At 46.7% G+C, this 27,294-nt stretch overlaps 1 protein-coding gene across 2 annotated transcripts in view; it reads left to right on the top strand.

Moving 5' to 3' along the window:
* Nucleotides 1–20,172, top strand: part of Thoc5 (THO complex 5) — a 33,156-nt gene extending 12,984 nt beyond the window's left edge. Inside the window, exons 8-21 of one of the 2 annotated variants that reach the window (XM_031339927.1) lie at nt 2,623–2,755; nt 3,434–3,469; nt 4,792–4,869; nt 6,137–6,177; nt 6,392–6,491; nt 7,022–7,130; nt 9,523–9,624; nt 10,801–10,897; nt 11,450–11,564; nt 12,998–13,101; nt 13,212–13,299; nt 15,728–15,843; nt 17,229–17,419; nt 19,977–20,172. In XM_031339927.1, coding sequence (XP_031195787.1) covers nt 2,623–2,755; nt 3,434–3,469; nt 4,792–4,869; nt 6,137–6,177; nt 6,392–6,491; nt 7,022–7,130; nt 9,523–9,624; nt 10,801–10,897; nt 11,450–11,564; nt 12,998–13,101; nt 13,212–13,299; nt 15,728–15,843; nt 17,229–17,419; nt 19,977–20,040 — 1,374 coding nt within the window. In that variant the 3' untranslated portion in view covers nt 20,041–20,172. The remainder of the gene's footprint in view (nt 1–2,622; nt 2,756–3,433; nt 3,470–4,791; nt 4,870–6,136; nt 6,178–6,391; nt 6,492–7,021; nt 7,131–9,522; nt 9,625–10,800; nt 10,898–11,449; nt 11,565–12,997; nt 13,102–13,211; nt 13,300–15,727; nt 15,844–17,228; nt 17,420–19,976) is intronic. The other variant, XM_031339929.1, reaches the window with a different exon arrangement.
* The last annotated feature ends 7,122 nt before the right edge of the window (nt 20,173–27,294 follow it).

Below are 27,294 nucleotides of genomic sequence, written 5' to 3'. Positions count from 1 at the left end.
CGTAGACCAGGCTGGCCTCAAACTCATAGAGATCCACCTGCCTCTGCCTCCCAAGTGCTGGGATTAGAGATGTGTCCCTCTAAGCCCAGCTCTTTTCTTTTCTATCCTTGCGTGTGGTGTGTATCTGTATATGTGTTCATGTGTGTTAGAGGCTGGCACCTGTGTCTTCTGTCAGCCTCATTTATTCATTGAGACAGGAGCTTATCTATTGGCTACACTAACCGGCCAGCATGCCCAAGAATCCTCAGGTCTCTCTCCTGTCCTGCAGCACACAGTACAGGATTGTAGTCTCATCACCACGCGTGGCTCGGATCCAAGCTCAGACTCGCACGCTTGAGCAGCAAGCACACTCCTGACTGAGCCGTCTACACAGCCCCTCGAACTCAGTTTCTTATACCATACATGCATATATTACTTTAAAAAAAAAAATCTGGGTTTGTATGCTTGTAGCCCTAACAACTAAGAAGGGAGATTACTTGAGACCATGAGTTTGAGACCATCCTGGGCAACATAGCTAGACCTGATTCCCTAAAACAAACAAAAAAAATTAATAATTTGGAGCAGGAAAGATGGCTCAGTGGGTAAACACACTGGCTGCTCTTCCAGATGTCCAGTTTCAGTTTTCAGAATCCTTATGGTAGCTCACAATTATCTGTAACTCAAGGTCCAGGGATCCAGCACCACCTTCTGGCTTCTGTGCGCATGTACTTGGTTCACAGACATACATGTAAGCAAGACATCCATGTACATAAAAGGAACATACTTTTTTTTGTTGTTTTTTTGTTTTGTTTGTTTTTGTTTTTTTGGTTTCTCGAGACAGGGTTTCTCTGTGTAGCCCTGGCTGTCCTTGAACTCATTCTGTAGACCAGGCTAGCCTCAAACTCAGAAATCCACCTGCTTCTGCCTCCCAAGTGCTGGAATTAAAGGCATGCGCCACCACTGCCCAGCTACATTTTTAAATTAAAAAGCAGTTTAGTGTTTTGTTTTTGTTTTTGTTTTTGATGCAGGGTCTCACTATATAGCATGAACTCCCAGAGGTTCTCCTGCCTCCTAAGAGCTGGGATTAAGAGTGTGTGTCATCTTGCTTTGCTTAAAATAAAAAAAAAATTTTTAATTCTTAATTTGTTGCGGCTTGGGATGCAGTTCATGTTGGATTGCATGCTTAGTATACAGAAGTGCTAGGTTCGTTCCCCATCACCAAAAAAATAATACCAGTAACTTTACATACGGAAAGCATACAACTCATTATGTATATAGCTGGGTAACTGTTTATTGAGTGGACACATCTTTATAACTATTCAGAATCAAAAACTTCCTTTTTTAAAAAAAATTATGTGTATGAATATAGATATTTGTCTCATAAACGTATATGTGCCACATATGTGCCTGTTACCCTGAGAAATCAGAAGGGGTTGGATTCTCTGGAACTAGAGTTCCAGGTGGTTGTGAGCCACCGTGTAACCCACGTGGGTGCTGGGAACAGAACCTAAAACACATTGAAGAGCAGTCAGTGCTCTTAACTTGCCAAGCCATCTGTCTAGCCCAGTCTGTCTTTTTATTTCCAGCTCCCAGACATTGTATTCTCCTGCCCCTCAATAACCATTATTTTGGCTTTTACCATCATAGACTAGCTTTCTCTTCATATAAATAGAACTTCATATTTGAACTTCATATAAATAGAATCATATAAATTCTTATTTCAGATATTTTCAGATTAGGTCTGTTAAAAATAATGTGGCTTTGAGTATTGTTATACTTGGTCCTCAAATGTATTCATTTCTGTGGAGTATGTACCTAGGTACAACGCCATTGGGTCATGTAGATTCTTCTGTGCATGCATTTAGCTTCAGTAGCCTCTGATACCATTTCCTACAGTGACCACACAGATTGACAGATATTCCTACAGTGGAACTTGAGATCCATCAGAATCTTTAGCCAGTCTGGAGATTCTCATTTGGTTTTGGTTGTCTTTAAAGTTGTTACTTGTGTGTTTGCATGTATTTGTGTGTGTGTGTGTGTGTGTGTGTGTGTGTGTGTGTGTGTGTGTGTGTATGTGTGTGTGTATGTGTGTGTGTGTGTGTGTCATGAAGGTGGAGGTCAGAGGACACTTTGCAGGAATCAGTTCTCCCCTTCCACCCTGTGGCCAGCAGGTTTGGTGGCAAGTGCCTCTCCCTGCTCACCCATCTGGATGTCCCTGCTTTTTGTTTTGTATTTTTCATTTCACCAGGAACTTGTGGTGGTGAGCACAATACATGAGTCTTTTCTTTTCTTCCTATTCTTCCTCTGCCCCTGTCTTGTTTTGTCTGCCACTGAGCAGCCCCTTAATGTTTTCTGATCCCATTAGAAATGTGCAAGTGACATCTCATAATTCTGTTTCTTCACTCTCTTGCTTTTACAAAATGCATGTTTTTATATTGAGCTTTTGTGTCACCATAGTTCTCCTAGTTTATTCTGAATCATTTTTGTAGATAAATACTAGCTGCTGGGTGACAGAGCTCAGTAATAGAATGTTTGGCTCACATATTCAAGGCTCTGGACTTACTCTCCAGTTCTGCAGAAAAAGGTAAAGAAATAGTCAAAAGCCTCCATGTGGATAGACTAAAAACTTTCTGTTGCTTGCAGGCCTCCCTGCCAGTGCAAGAGTACCTGTTCATGCCGTTTGACCAGGCACACAAGCAGTATGAGACTGCCAGGCACCTGCCGCCTCCCCTCTATGTGCTCTTTGTGCAGGCCACTGCATATGGGCAGGCCTGTGGTGAGTATGGGGGCTGTGCAGGGAGGGGGCTATGGGAGAAGCAGCCATAGTAGGGAAGGACTGCCTGCCAGGAGAGCTCCCCAGCTTTGCCCAAGAGCCTCAGGTGGCAGATGCTGCCTCCCCTTAGTACCTTCAGCATGGCTGCTAGACCAGCTTAGCCTGGGGCTTGAGTAATGTGATGGACAGGTCAGAATAGACAGCTTTGGATTCTTATGAACCTGGCTGTACAGCTCTTAGGTACAGCCTGTGTCAGCTTGCATGTGCTCACTCCATCAAGGTATACTTGGCAGGTAGATCAGAGTCTCCTAGTGTGTTTTGGGGGTGGGGTGCTTGGTGAACTTGGGTCCTAGACAGCACTCCCAGGCTTCCCCATGCTGGAAACAGCCTGCATGATTTATGGTGCATCACCAGGTGAGAGGATGGACCCCTGGCTGCTCAGCTCAGCCTTGAATCTGCTAAGGATTTTAAAGTTTTTGCTCTGTCCAGTGCAGCTCTCACTTAGCACTAAACTTTTCTTCCTTGTTCACACCGTACCCCATGGCATCAGATAGACATACACTGTACCTGTGCATGCCCCGTCCCAGCCATGGCACCAGGACATTACTGTGTCTTTTCTTGTGTCTCCTTGGTCCGTCCGTCTCCTCCTCCCCCTTTGTTCTCTTCCGTTGCCATCATCAGCTCATATGAAATCCTCCTCCCAGCCCCCTAGACAGGGTGAGTAACTTTCTTTTGTGTTTAAAGTTCTACTGTTTGCACTTCTATTTTCCTGTAGAATTCAAGACTAAACCATTAAAAAGACTGTTGTAGGTAAGGACTGTGACTCTGGTAGAGGGACAGCCTGGCACGTGAAGGGTGAACTGGGTCCTCAAGGCCTTTTCCGGTGCTCACCTGGGTTCCAGCTTGCTTGGGTGGGATGGGATGGTTTGTACATTGTTCCCAGATATAAAGTGGTAGTTGGCTGTTGGGGAAGTCTTCCTTCCTTCTTCATAGTGTAGTTGGGCAAATGGTATCAGGGTTCTGTGGCATTCCTGGAGGAGGAGGAGCTGGGGTATAGCTTAAGCCCTGAGTCCATCTCCCACTACCATCAGGAAAGAAAAAGGCAGAGAAACTAGAATGTCTTACTTGCTCACAGCAGTAGGATCCCAGAGTTCCACAGAAATGTACCGAGAGACAACTCATGACACATTAGGCAGAGTGGAGCAGATTATTACTGAGTGCTTGAGAGACAAGCTCAAGTCCAGTCACCCTGAAGTGGACTCTGCTCTGTTTCCTGAGTGTGGCTTGTTACTTCATGAGCACTAAGTTTCTCTACATGTCTATACTAATAGTATGCCGCATATGGTTGTGAGTGTATTGATTTACTTGTTTTGTGGTGCTCAGAATCAAAGCCACAGCTTTATGCGTGTTAACCGTGTTCTCTTCTTCTATGCTACATTCCTCACCCCAAGACTAATGTATCTAAAAATGTAACCCTCCCGCCACTCAACAGCTACTAGTTTCTAAGTGTCTCTTTTATAGATATGGAAACTGAGCCTCAGGTCAGTAAGTTTATCTTCCAGGTCACAAATTCAGTAATGAGGTGGGACAGGAATTCATTCAGGTCTGGGACTAGGCTCCAGCATCCATGTTCCTATCTGCTCTTCTCTGCTGCCCAGTAAGATGAGACAAGGCAGGCCAGAACTTTTTACAGAGGGTGACCCCATCATCTCTGGGATGGGCACAGGTGCCGGCTTCTGGGTCCAAAATTTCCTAGGACAGCTGGTGCAAGAGTCCTGTGGGGTGACAAAGCCCAGGTCTATGTTCCTGGGCTTTGCACTGGTCTCAGGGATGTTTAGCTGGGAAGCAGTGCTCTGGATTATTTGTTCTTAGCAACCATAGAGAAGAGATTTTAGGTGCCGTCCCATCTGTGGAGTGTGTGTGCCCTCCACTCAGTCTAGGAGCTGGGGGAGCTAGAGCAGAAGCGTAGCTGCTGAGTCATTCGGCTTGCACTCAGCAACTCTCCAGCAGCTTTTCCAAGAGGCCTTTCTCACCTCCAGATAAGACGTTGTCCGTGGCAATTGAAGGCAGTGTGGACGAAGCCAAAGCTCTTTTCAAGCCCCCTGAGGACTCCCAAGGTAACATGGTGAATGGGATACTCACCAAGGATACCAAATTACTACTGAGGTCTTGGTCCTTAGAGAAATAGCTGGACTGGTGAATTATACCTGGAGGCTTGGCCTTATGTCAGTTTTAGGGTAGGCTCAAGAGAACTCAGTTTGCAGAATCATCACGTGCAGCCTTTGATTTCAGCCCTGCCACCCACTAGCACCCAGGAGTATTTTGACCCTGAGGAAGGCAGGTAATGTGTTTGACTCATTGTAAACAGTAGCTAGTTATAGGTCAATGCCCGTAATCCCCAAATTCTGGAGGCTGTGGTGGGAAAATTTACACAGACTTGAACTCAGATTGGTCAATAAAGTGACTTCCAGGCCAGCCAAGGTGACATATTGAGATGTCTCAGTGTTCCCCTTTTGTCCCCCAAAAAGAGAGACAAATTTTTCATATAGAATCATTGTGTGGATTACATGAAAGAGTGGTCTTGTCTTCTGCACACAGCAGTCGTCTACCTATACCAGCAGCTATTGCTACTTATGCTGCTCCTAAAACCACCTCCATCAAAGGGCTTTATGCTCCATAAAAATGACAGTTAAAAGACCCTTGAACACCAAGACTGGAGGCTGGGGAGATGGCTCAGCAGGTAAAGTGCTTGCTGCACAAACACAAAGACCTGAGTTCTGATCCCTAGCACCCACATCAAACCTGGGTATGGCAGTGTATGTTTTTACCCTCAATGCTGGGGGTGGAGGAAGGCCGATCCCAGGAGCTGGCTGGCCAGCCCCTCTAGCTGGAATGTCCAGCTCTGTGAAAGACTGCCTCAAAATAAATAAACAACAGCTGGGCGTGGTGGCGCACGCCTTTAATCCAGCGCACTCAGGAGGCAAGAGGCAGATGCAAGCAGAGCTCTGTGAGTTTGAGGCCAGGCTGGTCTAGAGAGTGAGTTCCAGGACAGCCAGGGCTATGTGGGCTCTCTTTTCAAAAAACAAAGATAAGGTGGAGTGGTGACTGATGAGTACATCTGGAGTACAATATCTGGCCTTATGTGCCCATATGGGCAAATCCACACATACAAATGCGTGCACACACACACACACACACAAAATCAGGGCTGATGAAGTTATGAGTCGTTCTTTCCATGGTGTTTTCTATGCCAGGTAAGAAGTAGCTAGTTAACTCATACAAAGGACCATGTGGGTGGGCCCCTCGGTCCCTGAGGTTGAAGTTCGTCATCAGGGCACCTCTGCGGTTACCTCACTGCTCACTGCCTTCTCTGTGTGACTTCAGATGATGAGAGTGACTCAGATGCTGAAGAGGAGCAGACCACGGTGAGCCCGTTTTCTGTTGTGGGAATAGTATGCAGTCATGCTGATGTTTTCAAGCACCACACACCTAAAAGCAAAAGGAGGAGGGCTGAATAAGTGTCTGCTGGGATAAGAACCTGGCAGCGGGGTAACTGAGGCAGAAGGTCCCAGGCAGCTGGGGGCAGAAATGCAAAGGGGAGAGTCACATGACTCATGCTTGGGTTTTTCTTTTGTCCAGAAGCGGCGTCGGCCCACACTTGGGGTTCAGTTGGATGACAAGCGCAAGGAGATGCTGAAAAGGCACCCACTGTCTGTCCTGCTGGATCTGAAGTGCAAAGGTCTGACTGTGTTCACTTAGCCCCATAGTACCTAAGAACCTGGTCAGTTGTTGGTACAAAGCTCTAGTAAGTTAGAGACTCTAATATTTCAATGTCCTATTTCTGGTTTTCCTCCTTTAAAAATGTGTGTGTGTGTGTGTGTGTGTGTGTGTGTGTGTGTGTGTGTGTGTGTTTACCAATGCAGCAGGCATATGGAAGTCAGAGAGGGACTAACTCTCTACTGTATGTCTCGGAATTGAGCTGAGACCATCAGGTGGTACGTGACTTTACCCTCTGAACTGTCACTCTAGCCATTTTTCATTTTACATGGTTTGGCTTTGTTTTTATTATTCTTTTGAGATGGGGACTTTAGTAGTCCTGGCTGTTCTAGAACTTGCTATATACACTAGGTGGCTGTGAACTTAGAGGTCCTTTTGCCTCTTTGCCATCCAAGGGCTGGGATTAAATACTTGGGATTAAATATTTGCCCCACCACGCCTGGCCTCTGGTGTTTGATTCATAACTGAGCTCTTCTTTTCCTGATCCTGCAGACAACAGTGTGCTTCATCTGACTTTCTACTATCTCATGAACCTCAACATCATGACAGTGAAAGCCAAAGTGACGACTGCCATGGAGCTGATCACCCCCATCAGTGCAGGGTATGGGATGGAAGGGTATGGGGGTATGTGGGACGTGCTGAGAGCCCTGTTCTCTAGTCCTCCCTATCAGAGGATCCTTTGCTATGCTGATTTCTGTTATTGTGTCCCCAGAGTTTGGGAATCCTACTGGTCACTGAAATTTAATAAGTGCTCTCTGCTTTGCATTTGTGAGACCTCTTACTACACCGCAGATATAACAAGTGATAACATTATATTTGCTGTTTAGAGCAGAGCCGCGGGCCTTTTTACAGCCAGTATTGCATATAAATGCATGAACGAGGTATGAGACATGACCAAATTGACAAATTTTGGCCTTTTTCTCATTTTTGTCCCAAACTGCCAGGATATTATTTCCCAGCTCAGCTCAGTCCCCATTGTTGTCCTTAGCTTGGTGGTAAGTGGAAGACTATAAAAAGGCAGCCACAGTGTCCCCGGGAAGCCCCAACATTGGTAGTCTGTGCAGTCCAGATTGGAAGAACAGAGGGCAGAAAGGACTGGGGTGCACCAGCGTGCACCTAGAGGATCACTGCCCTATCCTAGCATCCCTGGCCCTGCTGTCAGCCTGAGAGAGAACCCGAGGCTCAGAAAGGCACAGGTGTGGTACCTCCTGCAGCAGACCTCTGCCTAGCTCTTTCCACTCTGCCAGATGGGAGGAGTTCCTGGTTTTAGAGCCTGCACTTAGTGTCTACTCTCTCTCTAGGCTTCTGCAGCTTTGATAGTTTTCGGCTTCCTGGGGAGTGTTGGATGCAGTTAATCTTGTTCCCAGCAGAGGGAGCCCAGAGCTTGTTTCTTCTAAGTTCCACTTCTTAGGTTTTTCCTTCTGAGCAGTTCTAGGACTCTGTGTCTCTCTCCCTCTCCTTCTTCCTCTCCCTGTTCCTCTTCCTGTCCTTCTCCCTCTCCTTCTCCCTCTCCCTGTTCCTCTTCCTACCCCTCTCCCTCTCCCTCTCCCGAGTGTCATAGTAGTCTTTCTTGGCTGACATGGAACCTGCTATGTAGATCTTCCAACTCATAGAGATCCTCCTGCTTCTTGAATTCAAGTTCTAGCTGGCCTGTGTAGAAAGTTCCAGGCTAAGACACATAGTGAGACCTCCATCTCCAAAAGAATAAGTAAGTTAAGAGAGGTAGAAATGCTAAGTACTCTGGTCATTACTCATTGAATTTGTCAAATTACAACACCGTACCCTACAGATGTATACTGTATTTCCATATGTACAGTATAGGAAAGTTGCATACATCACAGAAGGACCTGTGCTCAATGTCCAGCTCACTTATAAAAACTTAATTGCTCATGTAAAATTATTGCAGTAATTATTTCTGACAGTATTTCTACTTATAACTTCATGTGGCTTTCCTTCTCCAACGTATTGCCTGGCCACCAGATAACTTGTATGTGTGTCTGTGTGTGCAAATACATGTGTGTGTGGAGGCCAGAGGCTTGGCATTAGGGGTCTTCCTCAGTCACTCTCCACCTTACTTTTGAAACAGGTCTCACTGAACTTGGAGCCTGCAGATTCAGCTAGACTGGTTGGCCAGAAAGCCCAGGGATCCTTCAGTCCCACCTCCTCAGGGATTATAGATGTATGCTGTTGTATCTGGGTTTTTATTTGGATGGTGGACATTGAACTCAGGCAAGCATGCTGTGCAGCAAACACTTATTGAGTTATGTTCTCAACCCCACAAGATAATTCTGGAAGGGATCATTTTAAAAACAGCAAAACAAAACAAAATACTAAAGGCTCCTGTTCTCGAGGGCCAGGGAGATGGCTTCTTAGATAAAAGCACTTGGTACCCTAGCTCAATGACCTGAGTGCAGTTCCCAGGGCTCCTGTAAAAAGCCAGCTATGATCACTTACCCTCAACTGGATTGCTTGGAGTATACCATACCTGGCAGAAGCAGAAAGACCTTACTTACTTAGTAAGATAGAGGACAAGAAGTGACTACTGAAAACTGTCTTCTGTGTGCCACAGTACACACATGCGCACAAAATAAAGAAAAAATGCTCTTCTTTCTGATGAGAGAGTGTCCCCCTTTTAAAGCTTTGAGTTTATATCTTGAGAAATGGGCTGATAGTCCTTTCTGTTCACACAGCTTGTGAAAGCACATAATGATCTGACTCACAGGGAGCATTCAGTGAAAGATGGCAGCAGAGCACTCAGAGGCAGAGGCAGGTGGATCTCTGAGTTTGAGACCAGCCTGGTCTGCGGAGTGAGTTTCAGAACAGCCATGGCTACACAGAGAAACCTTATTCCCCCTCCACTTCCACCCCCAACAACAAAAAGATGGTGGTTGACATCCTGAGTGCTGAGTGGTACATTACCACTCTCCACTGCCCAGGTCCACGCTGAGACTCTATGTTGACTGGCATTCTCACTGTGGTCTTTCCTTCTCCAGAGACTTACTGTCTCCTGACTCAGTCTTGAGCTGCTTGTATCCGGGAGATCATGGAAAGAAAACTCCAAATCCAGCTAATCAGTATCAGTTTGATAAAGTTGGGTGAGTAAACAGGTTTTCAACTTTTCCTGATTCTGTGGCTGTATCTGAAAGTTCAGGCCAAGCTGGAGACCTCAGGGCTGGAGGGGACGGACATCTTCCTGTTCTTACGTTGAAGGCAAAGGGATGTCATGGGAAGATGAAAGCTTGGGAAGTGTAGGGATACTAGCATTAGGGATGTGACTCTGTGGTACTATGGTGGCGTAGATCCCTAGTACCAGAAAAACCAACCAACCAAATAAACAAACAGAAACAACCCCAGTATCAATAATAAAATGTATGGAAGCAGCCTGAGGTGAAGATTGGTCACTAATCTCTTGACCCAGAAACCCTATAAAATCATGCAAATCAAGACGTTTAAATCTTCATGTTCCCTTTAAAGACCTGTGAAGCTGCCCAGGCCATCAAGGGTATACATATCTGGAAAGTGTCTGAAAGATATCACTTTAAATAAACCATAGGTGCCATTGGGCCTTATAACATGGAGTCAGTAGGTGTGCCCAGGCCAAGCAGTGGAGGTTGGACACAGGGTCAGTAGCCAAAAAAGAGTGTTGAATTTTTGCTCCACGTGCTTAAAAATGCAGAGAATAATGCTGAATATACGGGTTTGAATGTAGATTCTCTGTCATTGAACAAAGTGCGTAAGATGTGCAGAGCTCGTGGCCAGATAACCTGTACACAACTCCCCCCACACTGTGGTGATCCTCAAAGAAAAGGAACAAAGGGTTCCAGAGCCAGAAGAGAATGCTACAGAGAAGAGAAAGATACCCACGAAGAAACAAACACTTAGGGCATGGTAATACATTCAGCATAAGTTCAGATAAAAATACAAACAAATACAAAAACAAGAAAATGTCTGCATTTTAGTTCTCTTGAGTGTTTGAGATTTAAAAGCCGTTTTGCAGGTAGGTAGCCATCAGTATACTGCCGTTTTGAGATCTGTCTTATGACAAAAAGGTTCCAAGGCTAAAAGAAGTAAATATTGGAGATAAATTCCAGGGAGTGATCTTATGCAGTTGGAGAGCTTCAGCTAGTGAGATTGGGATACAGGGAGGACTGTATCCTAGGACCATGCAGTGTTCAGGATGAGCATCAGGCTTTATATGAGGATGCTGCTCCTGAGCTGCATTCCCAACTCATAAAATTATTTTATTCTGTCTTGCTTTTTTTTTGTTCCAGCATCCTGAGTTTGAGAGACTATGTACTTGAGTTAGGTCACCCTTATTTGTGGGTACAGAAGCTGGGTGGCCTCCACTTCCCCAAAGAGCAGCCCCAGGTATGTGTTCTGACCCTGCCTCCTTGGCTGAGGGGCTGTACCTTTCCTCTTCCTGGACACATTATAGAAGGGCCTCTGATAGCTTTATAGGGTTTTGATCTAGCAGAATATCTTCTTTTGAGGCTATGATCTGACCTCCACTTAGTGCCTCAGGGCACTAAAATGCCCCACTTGGCCTTCCCTAGGAGCTTTGCAGTCATCTAAACCAAAGATATCCTGGTCTTACCCCAGATATGGCATAGTTACAGTGTTTGCTGCCTTGGACTTATGTACAAGGGTGCTACAAATGAGGATGGGCAGAATCCTGGAGCAGACACCGTAGAAGCCTGCTTTTCTCAGAAGCTGGCCACAGATCCATGGGAACCCTGGTATCTTGTGTTTTTGTCAGGGCTTAGCATTTTACTGCTATAGTGGGCAAATTCTGCCCTTCCCAAACAGCACCTGCCTTAGGACACGGCTGTGCAGTCTGGCTGCTCCCAAGGGAAATGGGAGGCCCTTGGAGGAAGGAGAGTAGAGCTCTCACATGTATCCTTCATTGTCATTCACTATTAGCAAACAGTGATGGCTGACCACTCACAGAGCGCCAGCCACATGGAGACCACCATGAAATTGCTGAAGACCAGGGTACAGTCCCGCCTGGCTCTCCACAAACAGTTCGCATCTCTGGGTAAGCTGGGGCAGGGACTAGGGCCTGACAGCTACTCCTTCAACATACGAACAGAAACCACATCCTTTTCCTCAGAACTTGTAAATCCTGATTACAGATCAAAGAGACCTGAGTTCCTGGCCTTACTGAGCACTGGATGGTAGGGCCAGTGGGAAGAGCTGCGGGCCCATTCAGTCAGAGGTTTGAGCTCCCTGCAGACTCATCAGTTCTATGTTAGCCCTCCCAGAGAACACCAAAGCTGTTGGCACAAGTTCACAGGTTCATATAGACAGCGTATCCTGGGTACATGTATCACAGGTCATATGTTCTTGGCAGGTATTTAATGAGAGTCTAATTCATGCTGGTACCCCAGATAGCCCGAGAGGAGGAACACTGGGACCCTGCATTCACTGAGCTCACATTTAGCTCACTGATTATAGTTATGCAGGGTCACCCCATTTTCCTTTCCCTAACACCTGCTGAGCAAATGCTTCTAAGTACAGCTGAGCCTCCCTGGATTTTCTCTGAAGCTCCCAGGTGATTATGATGAACCACTGACTTAGGTAGTAGCCACATGGCTTCTTTTAGTTCATTCAGTAAAAAGTTGATGGGTGTTTACAAGACACTTGTAGGGTAGGGGTGAGGTTTTGGAGGGAGTCATATCTTTTTTGGTATTAAAGAATCACTGTCTGCTGGGTGTCCCAGCACTTGGGAGGCAGAGGCAGGCAGACCTCTGCGAGTTCTGAGGCCAGCCTGGTCTACAGAGCAAGGTCCAGGATATCTAGGGCTACACAGAGAAACCCTGTCTCAAAAAACCAAAAATAAAAATTAAATTAAATAAGTAAATCAAAAGACCCATCTGGACACAAGAGCCCTCTTCCTGGCTCCAGGCCAGTTCTTTGATTCCATGTGAACACTGATTTCCTGTGAGGCCTCACATACCCCTCAGGCCTGCTGCCCACTCAGCACTGCCAGCATTGTCAAGGTTGGATGATTGTCATCAGATAGTGTCCCTGTATTGGCATATTTGTTTGTTGAAACACCAGCAGGGAACTGACACAGAACACTGCAGTTGGTTTTTCTGTCAAGGTCAGCTAAGAAAACACAGCCCTCTTGGCTATTTGATCTAATTAGCAGTTCGTGCTGCAGAGGCACTGATGCTATTCGTGGCTTCAGGGTTCTGTTTTGCTCCATGTTGTCTGCATTAAGGATAAAGCACCATGAATGCAGGTGCTGGGTCTGACCCCGGCACAGCCCTGCATGAAGTGGATGTCAGGTTGAAATAAATGCCTCTATTCCTGGCATGTGATGACCAGGTACTTCTTGAGCATCAGATGTACTGGACAAAGTGGCAAGGCCACCTCAGCCCTCCAGCAAGCCACAGGCAGATGCTAGTCCCCCAATTGTGGCACCTGCTTTCTACCTGTAATGCCTCCTGCTTTACTCTCTTTTAGAACATGGCATTGTGCCAGTCACCAGCGAGTGCCAGTACCTCTTCCCTGCCAAGGTTGTTTCTCACCTGGTAAAGTGGGTGATAATTGCCCATGAAGATTACATGGTAGGTACAACTAGTCCTGTGGTCATGCCATCTCTCAGTTTCTGTCCCCAGCCCTGCCATCAGTGCAGAGGCTTTGAAGGAGCATCCACTCACACTGGCTCCTGTTCTAGGAGCTGCACTTCACTAAGGACATTGTAGAGGCAGGACTGGCTGCAGACACCAATCTCTACTACCTGGCGCTTATTGAAAGGGGGACAGGTAGGTGATTGCTCTGCTGGTCAGGGTACTGCTACCCAGGGAGCCTCTGAAGTGTCACGCATGCCTGGGAGTTGCCCAAAAGAAGCAAAAGGGTCCTAGAATCCTCCATGGGGATTTACACTACACCCGTGACTAGGGACCACCCCTTTCAGTGAGGACTTGTTCTGTAACACAGCCACAGTTTCGTGTCATTAAATCCTCACAAGGGCCACGGGGTGGTGGGCTTATCCCACTCACTAGCTGAGGGAAGTCTGGCCGAGTCAAAGCTTGGTCCCACCTCTGCTCTCAGCTTGGTTTTGCTTTCTGTTTTACTTCTCCTTCGTCCGGCTAACAGAAGGGCAGTGCTGTCTGTGGTTCCTTCCTCTTCTGACATCTGATCCTGCCATGCCTTCCACAGGGGCCGCTGACGTCATGCTCGGGCATTAGGCTGTATCCTACCCTGCCTCACAGTTACGAACACTGGGCTGAGGGTGTCAGTGGCCCTTCATTTGTCGATAGGTTGACTGATGTAATAAAATTTGTGGGCTGGGGATATAGTTCAGGAGTAGAACACTTGCCTAGCATACCTAAGACCTTAGATTATTCCCCATACTACAAAAGATAAGTTAACAAAATTTCCCAAAGCTGGACGCGTTATAAAGAACTTATTTAGCTCATACCTTTGTGTGTTTGCTTGTTACAATTTTTATTAAATTTAATGTATGCGTGTGTACTCAGGTGTAAGACACACACAAACACACACGCGCACGAGTTATCAGAGGACAGCTTGAGGGAATCACTTCTTTCCTTCAGCCTTATGGGTTCCAGGGATCAAGTCGGGTCATGAGGTATAGAAGTAGGCACCTTTACCTACTGAGTTGTCCCACTGGCCTGCTTTGTTTGTTTCTTTCTTTCTTTGTTTTGTTGAGACAGAGTCCCATGTAGCTCTAGCTGGTCTAGAACTCACAGAGATCTGTCTACCTCTGTTTTAATTTTGTCCTTGAGATCAGCTCAGGCTGGCCAAAAACCCATTATGTAGTCCAGGCTGGCCTTGAACTCCCGATCTTTTTTCTTAGCCTCCAGAGCACTGGGATTGCACACATGAGCCATCACACCTGGTTTAGCTTTAATATTTGAAGGGTGAAAGTCCCAGGTGACCTGATGACTGTCTCCTGTGAGGAGACTCATGGCAGGTGATAATGAGAGATATGGAGAAGACACAGGTGACAAAGAAGCTGGGGGTGGTTAGGAGCCAAGACTGTTCTATATCAGTGTTCTGGACACTAAGCAGAGTCTGGAGAGACATTCCTTAATCCTTTCAGAAGGCAATTCCCTCTCATCATAGCTACCTCTCACTAGAGCCCACTTCTTCAGGTTCAACCGGGCAGCAGCACAGGGGAACCAATTTCTTGTATAAATATCTTTGGGTAATGCATATGAGCCAGATCAGAAGACCAATCCAAAGACACCTGGGAGCTAGGGAGAGGGCTCAGTGGGTTAAAGTGCTTGCTGCACAAGCCTAATGACCTGAACTTGATTCCCAGAAGCCACGTCAGCATGTGGAATGCAGTGGAGTGGAGCTCCAATCCTGGCTGTCCTAGGGGAAGAAAGGTCAAAGGCTGGCACCAGAGGGAAACTTAGCATATGGAGATAGCTTATTCACCGGTTATGAATGCAGATTTGATGCCAGGCGGTTCCGGTTGGACTCGGTCCTGTACATTTGCAGCTACTTATTGGTAGAGAAGGTTGTGTCAGAGCCTCACTCTGGCAGATGTGAGGTGAGAAGCTACAACCACTTGCCACTAGTCGTAGGTGGGAGTCAGAGCAGGAAGAGCAGGAGTTCAAGGGCGTCCTTGATTATATCTTGAACTTGAGGCTACATGAGACTCTCAATAGCAACAACAACAAATTCTTTAAACAAAACGAAAGAAAGAAAGAAAGGAAGGGAGGGAGGGAGGGAGGGGCTGGAGAGATTGCTCAGTGGTTAGGAGCACTGGCTGCTCATCCTGAGGACCTGAGGTCAATCTCAGCACCCACATGGCAGCTCACAACTGTCTGTAACTTAGTCCTAGGGATCCAGTGCCCTCTTCTGCATCCCGAAGGTGATGAATACATGTTGGTGCCAAGATACATGGAGGCAGACAACCAAACACAGTCATACACACACGTGCACACAATATTTTTAAAAGATTATGACATTCTTAAGGTAGCAGGTTTTTTAATCCTTTGACAAACACTGCCAAGTAGAACACGATCTTTGGGAGAACCAAAGTCGCTGCAGCTTTACACTGAGGGCCTGGCAGCTCAGCTCACATCCTGAAGCAGTCGGCACCAGCACACTTGGCAGCACCTCAGTTAGAGGAGGCATCTGTGTTGGCTCTGAGCACGCGTGGAGACCACCATGGAAGGCGGGGTAATCACTGATTTTCTGCCTCTCCCTTCCTCTCAGCTAAACTTCAGGCTGCTGTGGTACTGAACCCTGGCTACTCCTGCATCCCACCGGTTTTCCGACTCTGTCTAAACTGGAAAGGGGAGAAAACCAACAGCAACGATGACAATATTAGGGTAAGGCCCACGTGGGTGGCAGGAGAGCAGGGAGAGCCCTAGAGAGGTGATCAGTGGCCAAGCCTGCAGCTGCCAAGGCTGTGGGCAGTGTGTCACTCTCAGGACAGGACTTACCAGGATTTACAGAACGTGCTCACCACTTAATTTCCCTAAGGCCCATAGCTTTTCCCATGTAGCACTGTTAGCCCTGTTAACTGGCAAAGTGCCTGTGCACCACTCCAGCACCTGAATTGGGGGTGGTGAGGAAAAGACAGACACACAGACAGCCGCAATCCGGTGGTCTGACTCGACTGGAGAACCCTTAGCCCACCTCCAAGCCCAGTATGTTTATTATATAAGGTTGCATAGGGATGCAGGGCTATGGTACAGAGATGGATCATGGATGCAGGCTTAGCCAACCTCAACAGGAGCAGGCTGTAGGGAGCTGTCTCCAGGCTATAAACATCCAGAAAGAGCCGGGCAGTGGTGGCCCAGGCTATAAACATCCAGAAAGAGCCGGGCAATGGTGGCGCACGCCTTTAATCCCAGCACTTGGGAGGCAGAGGCAGGTAGATTTCTGAGTTTGAGGCCAGCCTGGTCTTCAGAGTGAGTTCCAGGACAGCCAGGGCTACACAGAGAAACCCTGTCTCGAAAAAACAAAAAAACAAAAACAAAAAAAAAATCCAGAAAGAGAAAGCTGTGGTGGACACTTTCTGTCCACACCAACATCTACATACAGATCATGTCGGGCAGGAGGAGGCTTTGCCGTGCTCATGTGGGTCTGAGGCTGGGGTCCTAGATAGGCCAGTTCATGTCAACCACACACATCCACTTGGGACTTCATGCACTCAGGGTTTCCTGCACTCTCTACAGTAAGGTGTGCTGGCACACACTTTTAATTGCAGCACTGGGGAGACAGAATAGACAGATCTTTAATTTCAAGGCCAGCTTGGTCTACATAGTAAGTTCCAGGCCAACCGTGGCTACCTAGTGAGACCCTGCCTCCAAAAAAACCAAAAGGTTTTCTTAAAATCTTGTCACCTAGAGCTTCTGTGAGATGGTAAATAAACTCAGAAGCATTATAGAAAACTCAAATTCAGTGAGGGTGCTGTAGCTACTGCTCAAGGTGAAGCCTCTTGGTGGCACTTTGCAGCCTGTGGCCACAGAGCATGTCTTCCTCTATGTGCCCCTGCTCCTTGCTGGAGGCATTTGGGGTGGGAAGGTGTGTGATAATCAGGAGGATCCCATTGTCTTGATGAGGCTGTGGCCCGGCTCTGTGTGTACAGCTCCTGTGCAGGCACCAGCTGTAGCTCTTGTACCATCAGCTCAGCCATGAGGTAAAAGCACAGCCAGTGTCCTCAGCCATACTGAGGAAGCAAATGCTGAGGTGCTTCCCACCCACACAGGCTATGGAGAGTGAAGTCAACGTGTGCTATAAGGAGCTATGTGGCCCTCGGCCCAGTCACCAGCTCTTGACCAACCAGCTGCAGAGGCTGTGTGTGTTGCTGGATGTCTACCTGGAGACTGAGAGCCATGATGACAGCGTAGAGGGCCCCAAGGAATTTCCCCAGGAGAAGATGTGCCTGCGGCTTTTTAGGTGAGTAGAGGGCTGGGCCCTTGTGACTTCTTATGAGGACATGAACAGAGATCTCAACCTTCTAGAAGACTAGGTCTCATTGGACAGGGCCTGGCACAGAGGGCATCTGTCTTTGTAGTATAAAATTCTGGTACCAGATTTCCTGGAAACACTTGTCTTCTCCTTCCTGAGACTTCCCTACAACTGCAGCCTGGCTCATCTGTTCTTGTCACCCCCCTGGAGCAAGCAACCAAGGAAACTGCACTGAGCCATGCTACAAAGCTTTGACTGAACTTTGTTTTTTTGTGGGGAACAGCAGGGCCTGTTTACTTTTAGTATCCAAGCGAGCACTTAAGGTAGTACATCCCCACTGGCCCTAGTGAGTTTGTTGGCATCTAAATCCCTTGGTGAGACTCCAAGACAGTGGGCCATCAGGCAGCATAGGGAACAAAACAAAAACCAGCTCGTCTAGAAGGCAGGCAGGTGAGCATGCTAAGGACCGAGCAGTCCATTCCAGCCAGCACTGAGCCCTGGTCCTAGGGCTGAAATGGGGGAGTGAGACCTTTTATAGAGCTCAGGCTGACTCAGATCATTTGTGTAAAGTTCCCAGATGATTCCTGCTCCATGTCCGGGGCTTGGAGTATGTTCTTGGCAACTTGCTATTTATAGTGCGTGAGCTTGCAGTACCTTAGACTAGTTTTCCATTTTTATGGATATTAGAGTTTCTTTCCTGCTCATCCCCTAATGTGTTGGTTTTGTTGTTGTTGTTGTTTTTTATTTCAAAACCCTAGAGATTACTTTTTAGTCTTCCTTCTGTTTTAGAAAAGGGGGTAAAGAAGAACTGTGTTTGGATTATCTTTATAATCTATCAGGCCTGGTATAATGACTGATGCCTATAATTTTAGCACTTGGAAGCTGGAGGCAAGAGGATTGCCATGAGTTCAAGGCTAGCCTTGGCTATAGAATAAACAAAAGCAAAAAAGTTCCTCACCTTGCTCTCTCTCAGTCTTATTCTTGTGAAGTCAGTTGTAATGTACAGGGAGGTGTCCTAGCATTGTCCCTCTTGTCTGGTACCTCTGCTGCCCTGGTTCATGGTGTTTAATAATAACCAGAAATGCCCCAAGTGTCTACAGGAAGCAGAGCTGACTGCCCAGTGCCAGCCTGAGTCTTGCTGTCTGCAGTGGGCTGTGTGAGCCTCAGCTCTTCTCAGCTCTCCTCCTACTCCAGCACATTTGCAGGATGGGAGCCCCACAGCCTGTGCTCCAGCACATTTGCAGGATGGGAGCCCCACATAGCCTGTGCTTGTTTTCTCTTGAATGCTTCCTGGAAGACTCATTTCCTCAAGTGTTGGGCTGTATCCATGCTGTGGCAGGACTTAACATCATAACTGGTGGGTGGGTTGCAAGGTTCTTGGCCTGGAGGCCAGCTGACTGCTGAGTGTGCAGGGTGCTGCTGTGAGCTGGTAGGCCCTAGCTGCAGCTTGGACTGAGACTTCGCCACTCTGCCTAGGTGTACCCCTCTGCTGTTTGGAGGCTTATAGTGCTGTGAATGATCTCAGCTCCAGTTTCTACCCATGAGACAAGGTGTCTCTGTATTTCATCCTCCAAGTAATACTCCATGTGTTAATGGAAAAATTAAACTGAGATGGAGAAGCATCAGCACAGTACAGGCTGGAAAAGAAGGTTTTAAAACCTTCAGCCTCTGGAAGAGAGTACGACTTGCCTTACCTTTCCTGTTCTCTGCTGCCCACTCACGCACGTCTTAGTTCCTTTTTTACTGTGATAAGAACACCATGACCAAAACCAGCTTGGGGATGAAGGGGTTAACCCCAGTTTAGGCAGGGCAGCAACTGAAGCAGAGGCCATGGAGGAGTGCTGCTACTGGCTTGTTCCCCATGGCTTGCTCACTCCTCTTGCTGCTTCCCATTTGACTCTGACGTGTGCTAAGTTGAGGAGAAACTATCCTATACACATACTCCAGAGACCAAGTTCCAGAGTGTCACCTGCTACTGCTTGTTGGAGCCCTTTTTGTAGATGTTTGTCTTTGTGGAGCTATGTACAACATGTCCCTCTGTAAAGTTTTTGCTTGAGGACACAGAGTATGCTAAAATCTTCACAGGAAGGAAGTTTGAACATAGATCTTGGCCTGCCTGGCCATGACTTGGCCTTCCTGGATCAAGCAGGCTTTGGTGTCAGCTCTCTGGTTGTGTTCCATTGCTTCCTGGCCATGCACTATTGTGCACAGTCTTGCTTTCTTTGTAATTATAGAAATTAAGTGTTTGTTGATAAAGTTATAAGCAATGATCTAAAACATGTTTGGGCACTGGGCACTGTCCCCAAAATGTCTGATTAAGGGATCCTCCAGGTTCACACGTTTGTAAGCACATAGAGACACTTTTATAAAGATGGTATCACTCCTTCACCAGTGTGCTCTGGTTTCTCACCGGGCCCTATGCCTGAAGTATGCAGCTCTGACTTCCCCCAATGAGAGCTACGAGGCATTCTCTTGTGAGTGAACTGTAATTTATTTTATCAGTCCAGAAGGCATGCTATTAACTACTCCCTTCTTGTTTCTCTAGGGGTCCAAGTAGGATGAAGCCGTTTAAATATAACCATCCTCAGGGATTCTTCAGCCACCGCTGACTCAAGTCCCCCTCTACTTGTCATCCCCCGAAGCCCCGCCCTGGCTCCTGGGTATCTGCTTTTTGCTTTGGCTACCTGTTGTTCTTGATATTTTCCAAAGACACCAGCTAATTAAAATGTCATCTGACCAAATGGCCTCTGTTTGTAGCTCTTTGGGCAGTCTGAAAGAGCAGGGGGAGCATGCAGCGTGAAGACTTTCTGGATACAGTTTTTAAGGGTGCCTAAGAAATGTAGGATGTAGCTGACTCATCCACATTCTTCCAACCAAAAGCATGGCCAGGCCTATCACAGCAATAACCCGGTCCCTGGTACCAACATCTGTATTAGTTAGGGGTTTACTGCTGTGAACAGACACCATGACCAAGATAATTCTTATAAGGACAACATTTAGTTGGGGCTGGCTTACAGGTTCAGAAGTCCAGTCCATTATCATCAAGGCAGGAACATAGCAACATCCAGGCAGGCATGGTACAGGCAGAGCTGAGAGTCCTACATCTTCATCTAAAGGCTGCTTCATCTAAAGGCAGAATATTGGCTTCCAGGCAGCTAGAGTGAGGGTCTTAAAGTCTACATCCACAGTAACATACCTACTCCAACAGCATCATACCTTCTAATAGTGCCACTCACAGGGCCAAACATATACAAATCATCACAGAAGGTAAGCCCATCAGGCTTAATTAGCACTTTTGGATAGGAGAGTGAGACCACATAACACTTAAGGGTCTTTGGAACAGTGACTTGATAAGTGTCTTTACTCCCAGGACTTCAGAGGTGGGGGTAGGCAGATCTCTGTGAGTTCCAGGCCAGCCAGAGCTTCACAATGAGACCCTGTTTCCATTAAAAAAAAAAAAAGATAAAATGTTGGAAAAATGTTTGCAAAACTATCTCTTCTGGGGTCCGGGAGTGAAGTTCAGTGCAGACCACTTGCCTTGTACACCTAAGGCCTTGGGGTGTAGTCCTCAGCACACAAAAAGAAGAGCCCTCCCTGTCCTGAGGGTGCTTGGACCCTTGTCTGGAAAAACTCTGCTTTCTGCCCCCAACCAATATTAAATTCTCAATTCAGCTTAAGTGAAAGACAAGGCTGAGAACATTGCTCAGTGTGGAGCCCAGGCAAGTGGTGGCATTCCTCAGCACTAAAAAGTAATGAGATACAAAGTGGAAATATTTCAGAATTATTGAGGGGCACTTCGAAGCATGCCTTTAATTCCAGCACTCACCAAAGGCAGGTGGATCTTTGTGAGTTCAAGGCCAGCATGGACTACATAGTGAGTTCTAGGATAGCCAGGGTTATGTAGAGAGACACTCTCAAAAACCAGAAAAGTACCAGGCAGTGGTGGTGCACACCTTTAATCCCAGCACTTGGGAGGCAGAGGCAGGCAGATTTCTGAGTTCAAGGCCAGCCTAGTCTGCAGAGTGAGTTCCAGGACAGCCAGGGCTACACAGAGAGACCCTGTCTCAAAAAACCAAAACAACAACAACAACAAAAAAGAGTTGTCTCAGCCATGGTGTCTCTTCACAGACTGACTAAGACATCTACTCTAAGTAGATGATCTGTGACAGCATTGGCCTCTCATATAGAAACTGCCTTTCCTGTCCTTTCAGCTGAGCATCTTAAAGATGAGGACTTGGGGGAGGATGGGGATACAAAGATGAGATGGCTCAGCAGTTAAGAGCGTGTACGGCTCTTATAGAGACCCCCAAATTGTTTCCCAGCATCCATGTCCGGTGGCTTACAACACCTTCAACACTTTCAACAGCTTCAGGGATTCAATGCATCTGGCCCCTTCATAGCCCCTGCGTTCATGCATATACCACCACTTACACACGCTTAACTTTAAAAAATGCTTGTTAAGAGATGCTGGGAGATGCCAATACCTGCCAAAGTAGAGTCCAGCGGGAGGAGAATGGTACCTTAGGGTAGCCTTAAATGTCTCTAATTTACCCCACACTGCCCCACACCTCTGACTCACTTTCTTCAGCCAGTAGCCCTCAAACTATACAGGAGTTACCTACCCATAAGCTGATCCCAAAAGCACTTTCCCAAGCCCTGTCTTCCAACTCAGCTGACCCAAGATGGGCCAAGGAAATATATTGTTAACAGTCTCCCCAAATGCATTTTGGGGAGCAAAATGCCCTTCTTTGAAGGCATTGAACTTTTTGTCCTTCTTATCCTTCATTTTCCTTGGTGACACAGAGCACAGGAGAGCCAGTTTTTTTTTTTTCTTTCTTTCTTTTTTTTTCCTCTTTTGTTTTTTTCGAGACAGGGTTTCTCTGTGTAGCCCTGGCTATGCTGGAACTCATTCTGTAGACCAGGCTGGCCTTGAACTCAGAAATCCACTTGCCTTTGCCTCCAAAGTGCTGGGATTAAAAGCGTGCGCCACCACCGCCCGGCGGAGCCAGGTTTTCTAAGCAGCTTCTTCTCTGCTGTCTTATGCAGCCTGAGCATCTAGGTGCTTTTTTTTCCCCCATACACACAGTAAAATCTTGTCTTTTTCCTGACCTAGTTGCCTGGAACTTTGTCCCTGCTGGCATCTTCTTGGTCTGGCTACTTTCAGGCCTGTGTTTCACTGCCTGTGCTGAATAAGATTAAAACAAGCTAAAAATAGTTCCTTTAATGGCCCCTGCATTGCAGACGCCACTTCTGGCCTTGGCTGGAAGGGGGCCAAACTGACTCAGCTCAAAAGCTCACCTCTAGAAAGAAGCAGGGACTGTTGCAATGCTGGGAGGGGCTCTGCTTGCTAGCTACAGCTTGTCCCCACCAGAAGAGGGTTGTTTTCTTTCAAAGAGCAAGCAGAACAAAGGAAGCTTTTGGCCTTATGGAGAAAGGTAGTAAATCAAATGAGAAACAAAAGACAGTCCAGACCAGTTGGGATGCTTAGTGGAGCCATCCATGCCTAGGGTTGGCACACAGGGGAAAGACCTCACAACTGTTTCTACTGGAGCTGTCCATAGTCTCTGTGAGCTGGGGCACACCCCAAGATGCAACCCCATGCCAGCACTTGCCCTGAACCTGAAAACCCCATTCATGTTTCTGGACTTTATTGCAGTGCTGGGGATCCAACACAGGGCAGCATGCTTGCTACCCAAGTAGCACTGAGATGCAGCCCTCAGCCTGTCTGTCTTAGGATTTTTATTGCTGTTATAAAACACTACAACCAAAAGCAAGTTATGGAGGAAAGGATCATTCAGCTTACACTTCCCCATCACTGTGCATCATCAAAGGAAATCAGAACAGCAAATCAAACGGCAGGAACCTAGAGGTAGGAGCTGATGCAGAAGCCATGGGTGCGTGCGTGAGCGTGTGCGTGTGCCTGTGAGTGTGTGTGTGTGTGTGTGTGTGTGTGTGTGTGTGTGTGTGTGTGTGTGTTTGGCTGCTTACTGGCTTCCTCCTCGTGGCTTGCTCAGCCTGCTTTTTATAGAACTCAGGACCACCAGCTCAGCAGTGACCATAGCCATAATGGCCTGAACATGCCCAGATCAATCACCAATTAAGAAAACATCTTGTAGGCTTTCCTATCTATAGCCCCCATCTTCTGGAAGCATTTTCTCAACTGAAGTTCCTTCCTCTAGCCCACGTCAAGTTGACACAAAAAGCTAGCAAGGGCACCATGCTTATCTTCTAAAAACCAACCTCTAGATCTTTGGTCTCTCTTCTTGCCATAGTTGAAGATGACCCTGAACTCCTGACCCTCCCTCTCCCCCTCCCCTTCCTAAATCCTGGGATTGTAGGTGTTTACCACCACACCTAGCTTCTCCCTTCCTTTTTTCACAGCTTGCACTTTGCTGTTTTTTCTACAATCTAAATGACCTGTGTTGTTTTAAGGGCATTGTCACTGAGCACACTGATGAAACAAACCTCTCTCCAGAGAAGGGTGCAATTGCCACGCTCCACAGGAACTCTGTCCCTGTCTGTGCCTTAAATGCTCAGCAGCCTCTGACCAGAGCAGACATTAAACCTTTTCTTTAGGTAAGGCCCTGAACCAATCATAATCTCACATTTCTGGCCTATTTAATTGTAGCAGCCACCAGGATGGATGGATTGATCCCCTTATTGGCATGGTTGAGGTGGGCTGAGAAGTCTCAATATGTAAGTCCTTCTGGCCTTGAACCAGACATTCTCCTGCCTTTGTCTGCTGGGACTATGGTACACTCTATCTAGCTCTGCTCCCTTCATTTTTTTTACAGTAGAGGAAACTGGCTCAGTATGCAATGACTGTCCATGTTCCTATGTCTCTGGAGCTGCTCCAGGTTAGAACTGAGAAGTCTGTCTGCATCTAAGGCTTACACAGTAGCTGTAGGCTAAAGCATATCCAGGCTAGCACTTTTTCTGGGCTGCCATCCATTTCAGCAATATTACTGTTCACGTCAGAGGAGCCTGCATTATATACAGACATATTATATATGACATATTATATATGTCAGAGTATTATTATACTCAAAGGAGCCTGGTCGTGAGAAGCTACATTTTAGTGTCCTAATGGCCTGCTGGATCCTTTTCCACCTATGAGCAGCTGCTTCAACCTGGACAGGTTGTTTGACTCATCCTTGGTATTGGGACGAACCCTCATTTCCAAATGGGGATTGCTGTGCACTAGTTGTGGAGATTAAAAGCCCATTCTTGGGGACCACCAAAATAGCTCAATGGGGTAAAGGGATCCTAGGAACCCATGTGAAGGTAGGAGGAGAGAACCAACTCCACAAAATGTCCTGTGACATCCTCATGCCTGTATACCCACTCACCCAGCATACTCACAATGATTAGGTGGCGCAGGAGCTGAAAGTGTTTCGTGTACAAATCCAGTGACTTAATTTTTTTTTTAATATTTTATTTATTTCATGTGTATGAGTACACTGTACCTGTACAGATGACTGTGAGCCATCATGTGTGTGGCTGCTGGGAATTGAACTCAGAACCTCTGCCGGCCCCGTTTGCTCCGGCCTGCTCGCTCTGGCATAATTCACAGTAGCTGAATTCAGACGCACCAGGAGAGGGCGTCAGATATCGTTACAGGTGGTTGTGAGCCACCATGTGGTTGCTGGGTTCCGAACTCAGGACCTTTGGAAGAGCAGTCAATGCTCTTACCCGCTGAGCCATCTCGCCAGCCCGTGACTTAAGTTTTAATCCCTAGGACTGACATAGTGGAAGGAGAGAATTGACTCCCATAGGTTGTTGTCAAACCTTCACACAAGCACTGCAACACACATGGGCCTACACATGTATACACACACACACACACACACACACACACACCATAATAAATAAACATATGTAACTGTGGTGGTTTGAATAGGTATGGCCCCCATAAACTCACATGTTTGAATGCTTAGCCCACAGGAAGTGGCACTATTAGAAGGTGTGGCCTGATTGAAGGACGTGTATCACTGTGGGGACGGGCTTTGATGTCTCCTATGCGTAAGCTGTGCCCAGTGTGGATTTGAGTCTCCTTCTGGCTGCCTTTGGTCAAGATGTAGAGCTCCCAGCACCTTCTCCAGCACCAAGTCTGTCTGCACACTGCCGTGCTTCCCACCATGATGATAATGGACTAAACTTCAGAAATGGTAACCCAGCCCCAATTAAATGTTTGCTCTTATAAGGGTTGCTTTGGTCACGGTTGTCTCTTAATAGCAATAAAAACCTAAGACAGTAACTTTGTGCTTGTTTGTTTGTTTGTTTGTTTGTTTGAGACAGGGTCCTACCCTGTAGTCCTGGATGGCTTGGAACTGGTCCATCCAGATACTGCAGGGCTTCACATCTTCAGACCCTTCACCTCACTTTATCTTAAAGTACACTGTCCCTGTCTTCAGACACACTGGAAGGAGGGCATCAGATCTCATTACGGATGGTTGTGAGCCACCATGTGGTTGCTGGGAATTGAACTCAGGACCTCTGGAAGAGCAGTCAGTGCTCTTAACCACTGAGCCATCTCTCCAGCCCTAACCTCACTGCTCTTGGAAAGTCCCTTGTACCATGGAGCAACAGCTACAGGCTCTGGAGATGAGGTCCTTCATATCTTTGGGGACCATAATTTAGTTCATTACATAGTCTGAGAGTAGGAAGTGCTGTTCCCAAATGGGGAAGATGTGATTCTCTACAAGGACTGGAAGCTACTGAGAAAAAAAGCCACCAAAGCCCCTAGAACAGCTCATGTGACAGCTTGTGTGCTAAGTTGTTACTGTTCTTAGGGGGTTCCCACATGCACTGAGCTGTACGTGTAGGTCAGGGGACAACTACAGGACTCTCACTCTCTACTTCTGCCATGTGGGTCCCAGGGACTGAACTCAGGTTGTCTAACTTGGCAGCAGGTGCCTTTACTTGCAGAGCCATACATAATATTGATGGCCATGGGCTAGAGAGATGGCTCAGCAGTTAAGAGCACTAAGTGCTCTTCCAGAGGTCCTGAGTTCAATTCCCAGCAACTACATGGTGGCTCACAACCATCTGTAATGGGGTCTGATGCACCCTTTTGGTTTGTGTCTGAAGACAGCTACAGTGTACTCATATAAATAAAAATAAATCTTAAAAAAAAATAAAGCAGACAATCAAGAGGACAAAGTATATTTAAAAAAAAAAAATATTGAAGGGCTGGATGGCTTGGAACTGGTCCACCCAGTTAAAATGGCTCAGTGGGTAAGAGCACTGACTTCTCTTCCACAGGTCCTGAGTTCAATTCCCAGCAACCACATGGTGGCTCACAACCATCTGTAATGGGGATCCGATGCCCTCTTCTGGTATGTCTGCAGACAGCAACAGTGTAACCACATACTTGAAATTAATTAATTAATTAAAAAAATATTAAAGGCCACACCTAAGAGGTTTTATGAATTTAGTTCATATATTTGTGTCTGACCCAATAAGAATTTTTATATGATGTGAGGTAGGGATCCAACTTCTTTTTCTATATATGAATATCCAATTGTCCCAGAAACCAGAGAAAATATACTATAATATACCATAATATTACATAATATACTATTCTCTTCCCTACAGAAGAGAATCATCTTGGCAGTCTTGCCAAAACTCAGTCGATCTCCCTGGTATGGTGGTGCATGCTTGTAATTCTAGACTCAAGGGGCGGAAGCAGGAGGATTGCTGAGAGTTCAGGGTCAGCCTGGGCTATGTTAACAAGTACTAAGAAAGCCAGGGATCATAGTAAGACCCTGACAAAGTTAAAGCAGACAAATGAATTGAGTAGCAGTGTTAAGGGTTTCTCTCTGGACTTTGGGCTCCATTGGTGTGTCCGTCTGTATGTTTTT

The sequence above is a fragment of the Mastomys coucha genome, unplaced genomic scaffold (assembly GCF_008632895.1).
Source record: "Mastomys coucha isolate ucsf_1 unplaced genomic scaffold, UCSF_Mcou_1 pScaffold22, whole genome shotgun sequence".
NCBI lineage: Eukaryota > Metazoa > Chordata > Mammalia > Rodentia > Muridae > Mastomys > Mastomys coucha.
The sequence above is the reverse complement of the archived record's forward strand: the minus strand, read 5'-3'. Positions and strand labels throughout refer to the sequence as shown.